Source organism: Scomber scombrus, unplaced genomic scaffold, assembly GCF_963691925.1.
Source record: "Scomber scombrus unplaced genomic scaffold, fScoSco1.1 SCAFFOLD_475, whole genome shotgun sequence".
NCBI classification, from domain to species: Eukaryota; Metazoa; Chordata; class Actinopteri; order Scombriformes; family Scombridae; genus Scomber; species Scomber scombrus.
The window spans coordinates 1-4,730 of record NW_026910468.1 but is presented as its reverse complement, the minus strand read 5'-3'; the positions used below and the strand labels follow the sequence as shown (position 1 = coordinate 4,730).

General features: G+C 46.4%; 1 protein-coding gene across 1 annotated transcript; it reads left to right on the top strand.

The window, feature by feature from the left end:
- Positions 1–661: 661 nt before the first annotated feature.
- Positions 662–2,640, top strand: LOC133977046 (phosphoinositide 3-kinase regulatory subunit 4-like; the record flags this gene model as incomplete). The annotated part of the gene is made up of 2 exons (XM_062415187.1): positions 662–677; positions 1,916–2,640. A coding segment is annotated over exon 2 (718 nt), but the record flags the coding sequence as incomplete, so codon positions are not given.
- Between the last annotated feature and the right edge of the window lie 2,090 nt (positions 2,641–4,730).

Below are 4,730 nucleotides of genomic sequence, written 5' to 3'. Positions count from 1 at the left end.
TAGTGTGTTATAGTGTGATAATGTGTGATAATGTGTCCCTGTGAGTTATAGTGTGTTATTGTGTGATAATGTGTGATAATGTGTCCCTGTGTGTGATAGTGTGATAATGTGTCCCTGTGAGTTATAGTGTGTTATAGTGTGATAATGTGTGATAATGTGTCCCTGTGAGTTATAGTGTGTTATTGTGTGATAATGTGTCACTGTGTGTTATTGTGTGATAATGTATCCCTGTGAGTTATAGTGTGTTATAGTGTGATCATTTTCCGTTAAAACGACGGGACTTTTGTTGTACTAAACTAACTAAAGTTGTAATATCAGTGAGTTCATCCTCTCATTAGAAGATCTCTACACTAACAACATGTGACAAGCAGGAGATGCTGACGTCACTCTGACCCCTCACCCGGATCCATAACAGCAGTATGACAGCAGCTAGTCCGGTTAGCATCTGCTAGCTCTCCTGGTCCAGCTGCTAACTCTATATTTACGGTTACCGACAGTTTTACCGGAACCTGTTGACAGCTTTAAACCGGGGCTTACCGTAGCTTCTGCTCACAACGTGCCTTTAGACGTGACATGACGTCAGTGTACGTGACTCTGCGTTCAGGTTGACGTTATTTAGACTGCTGCTAGCCTGCTAAAGCTAACAGCTAACACAACAACAACAACAACAACAACAGGTAATGTTTATTATGTTAAACCTGTTTATCTGTCTGTAATGACTCCTCCTGTTCATACTGACCATTAAGTGATGGAGGACTAAATCCACAGTCCTCCTTCTGTGGAAACATGGATTTAAAAGTTGATCTGAAGCTAATATGAAGCTTCAGTCGTCTGAATGAGTCAAATCTTCATCTTCTATGTTTCAACGTTACAGTGTTTTTAGTAGCAAAGTCTTTGTGTTACTATGGTTACACCACAGCTCAACAGGAAACACTAAGAGGGAATCTGATGCTAAAAAGACTGTAAATACTACAAAAAGTACTACTACTACTACATAAAGTACTACTACTACTACTGCTACTACTACTACTACTACATAAAGTACTACAACTACTACTGCTACTACTACTACTACTACATAAAGTACTACTACTACTACAACTACTACTACTACTACTACATAAAGTACTACTACTACAAAGAATACTACTACTACTACTACCACCACAGAAAGTACTACCTCTACTACTACTATTACAGAAAGTACTACTACTACTACTACTACTGTTAGAACTACCACTTCTTCTATTATTATTACTACAAAAAGCACTACCACTGTAACAGCTACTATTACTACTACTACTACAAAAAGTACTACTAACTACTACTATTACTACTACTACTACTACCATCACCAATACTATTAGTATTACTACATATACTTTCCCACTCAGTAAACATGTCAGATATCATTGATATAATAACTCAGACTGATGAAGCTCAATAGAAGCTGATCATCTACTTTATAATGACTGTGTGGAAACACTGTGGATTCTTTCTTTTATTCTTTCTTTCTTTCTTTCTTTCTTTCTTTCTTTCTTTCTTTCTTTCTTTCTTTCTTTCTTTCTTCACTATAGTCAGTATGAACAGGAGGAGTGATTACAGCTGTTTTAAAGACAGACTTTCCTTTAACTGCTTTATTCTAAAATTGTTTCACCAGCTGTGAGATCCAGATGTCAGAGATAGAAATCAACCTTTATTTGATGCTGTGAATTCAATATTTTTGGGGTTTGGACCGTTGTGTTGTGGGAAATCTGACATTTTATTGACTAAATGATTCATTGATTAATGGAGAAAATGACCTGAAGTTAGATTCAGTTTCACCTCCTGACTGTTCAGAAGAGTAAGATGTCAATGATGTAAAAAGTTAAATCTGAGTCTTTTTTTAATGCTGTTTCCTCTAAACGTTGGACAGACCAGCGATGGGGAACCAGCTGGCCGGCATCGCCCCGTCTCAGATCCTCTCCGTGGACAGCTACTTCTCCGACATCCACGACCATGAGTACGACAAGAGTCTGGGCAGCACTCGCTTCTTCAAGGTGGCCCGAGCCAAACACCGCGAGGGTCTGGTGGTGGTCAAAGTCTTCGCCATCCAGGACCCTTCGCTGCCGCTGACCAGCTACAAGCAGGAGCTGGAGGAGCTGAAGATCCGGCTGCACTCCTGTCAGAACTGCCTCCCCTTCCAGAAGACCTCGCTGACAGAGAAAGCCGCCATCTTGTTCCGTCAGTACGTGCGGGACAACCTGTACGACCGCATCAGCACCAGACCCTTCCTCAACAACGTGGAGAAGCGCTGGCTGGCCTTCCAGATCCTCAACGCCGTGGATCAGGCGCACAAGGCCGGCGTCCGTCACGGAGACATCAAGACGGAGAACGTGATGGTGACCAGCTGGAACTGGGTGCTGCTCACAGACTTCGCCAGCTTTAAGCCCACCTACCTGCCCGAGGACAACCCCGCAGACTTCAACTACTTCTTCGACACGTCCAGGCGGAGGACGTGCTACATCGCGCCCGAGAGGTTCGTGGACGGGAGCATGTTCGCTACGGAGAGCGACCAGAACACGCCGCTGGTGGACCTGACCAACAACAACCAGAGAGGCCGAGGGGAGCTGAGACAGGCCATGGACATCTTCTCTGCAGGTACTCACCTCACATCAGGCTCAGAGACTAATAAGGGTCGGCAAGATGAACAAAAATATCTTTAAAACTAGATTTAAAAGCAGCATCAGGTTTGTTAAAATGTACATTTAGTATTTTTGTTGGTTTTATATAATTTGAAATGACATTTGCACCATTTTTTACCAAAAGTAAGACTGAATGCTCCTGAAAATGTCAAATGGTGTAACCACAAAAGAATGATTTATATTACATATTTTATCACCTACAGTGTATTTAACCCTCCTGTTGTCCTCGATTCAAGGAAGGAAGGGAGGAAGAAGGAAGGGAGGAAGAAGAGAGGGAAGGAAGGAAGGAGGGAAGGAAGGAAAGGAAGGAAGGAAGGAAAGGAGGGATGAAGGAAGGAAGGGAGGAAGGAAGGGAGTAAGAAAGAAGGAAGGAAGGAAGGAAGGAAAGGAGGAAGGAAGGAAGGAAAGGAGGGGGTGAGGAAGGAAGGAAGGAAAGGAGGAAAAAGGAAGGAAAGGAGGGGGTGAGGAAAGATAGGAAGGAAAGAAAGAGAGAAGGAGGGAGGGAGGAAGGACAGACGGAAGGAAGGAAGGAAAGAAGGAACAGTCAAAAAAGAAGGGGTCAAAAGAATGATACATATTTTATCACCTACAGTGTATTTAAGTGGACTTATGTTGTGTTGAGTGTGTGTACGCAGTGTGTGTGTGTTCAGTGTGGGTGCGCAGTGTGTGTGTGTGTGCAGTGTGTGTTCAGTGTGGGTGCGCAGTGTGTGTGTGCAGTGTGGGTGCGCAGTGTGTGTGTGTGTGCAGTGTGTGTTCAGTGTGGGTGCGCAGTGTGTGTGTGCAGTGTGGGTGCGCAGTGTGTGTGTGCAGTGTGTGTGTGCAGTGTGTGTGTGCAGTGTGTGTGTGCAGTGTGTGTGTGCAGTGTGTGTTAAGTGTGTGTACGCAGTGTGTGTGTGCAGTGTGTGTGCAGTGTGTGTGTGTTCAGTGTGGGTGCGCAGTGTGTGTGTGTGTGCAGTGTGTGTTCAGTGTGGGTGCGCAGTGTGTGTGTGCAGTGTGGGTGCGCAGTGTGTGTGTGTGTGCAGTGTGTGTTCAGTGTGGGTGCGCAGTGTGTGTGTGCAGTGTGGGTGCGCAGTGTGTGTGTGCAGTGTGTGTGTGCAGTGTGTGTTCAGTGTGGGTGCGCAGTGTGTGTGTGCAGTGTGTGTTCAGTGTGGGTGCGCAGTGTGTGTGTGCAGTGTGTGTGCAGTGTGTGTGTGTGCAGTGTGTGTTCGGTGTGTGTGTGCAGTGTGTGTGTGCAGTGTGTGCGCAGTGTGTGTGCAGTGTGTGTGCGCAGTGTGTGTGCAGTGTGTGTGTGCAGTGTGTGTGTGCAGTGTGTGTGCGCAGTGTGTGTGCGCAGTGTGTGTGCAGTGTGTGTTCGCAGTGTGTGTGTGTGTTGTGTGTGTGTTGTGTGTGTGTGCGCAGTGTGTGTTGAGTGTGTGTGCACAGTGTGTGTGCAGTGTGGGTTCGCAGTGTGTGTGTGCAGTGTGTGTTAAGTGTGGGTGCGCAGTGTGTGTGTGCAGTGTGTGTGCAGTGTGTGTGTAGTGTGTGTGTTAAGTGTGTGTACGCAGTGTGTGTGTGCAGTGTGTGTGCAGTGTGTGTGTGTTCAGTGTGGGTGCGCAGTGTGTGTGTGTGTGCAGTGTGTGTTCAGTGTGGGTGCGCAGTGTGTGTGTGCAGTGTGGGTGCGCAGTGTGTGTGTGTGCAGTGTGTGTTCAGTGTGGGTGCGCAGTGTGTGTGTGCAGTGTGGGTGCGCAGTGTGTGTGTGCAGTGTGTGTGTGCAGTGTGTGTTAAGTGTGGGTGCGCAGTGTGTGTGTGCAGTGTGTGTGCAGTGTGTGTGTGCAGTGTGTGTTAAGTGTGTGTACGCAGTGTGTGTGTGCAGTGTGTGTTCAGTGTGGGTGCGCAGTGTGTGTGTGCAGTGTGTGTTCAGTGTGGGTGCGCAGTGTGTGTGTGCAGTGTGTGTGTGTGCAGTGTGTGTGTGCAGTGTGTGTTCGGTGTGTGTGTGCAGTGTGTGTGTGCAGTGTGTGTGTGCAGTGTGTGTTCGGTGTGTGTGTGCAGTGTGTGTGTGCAGTGTGT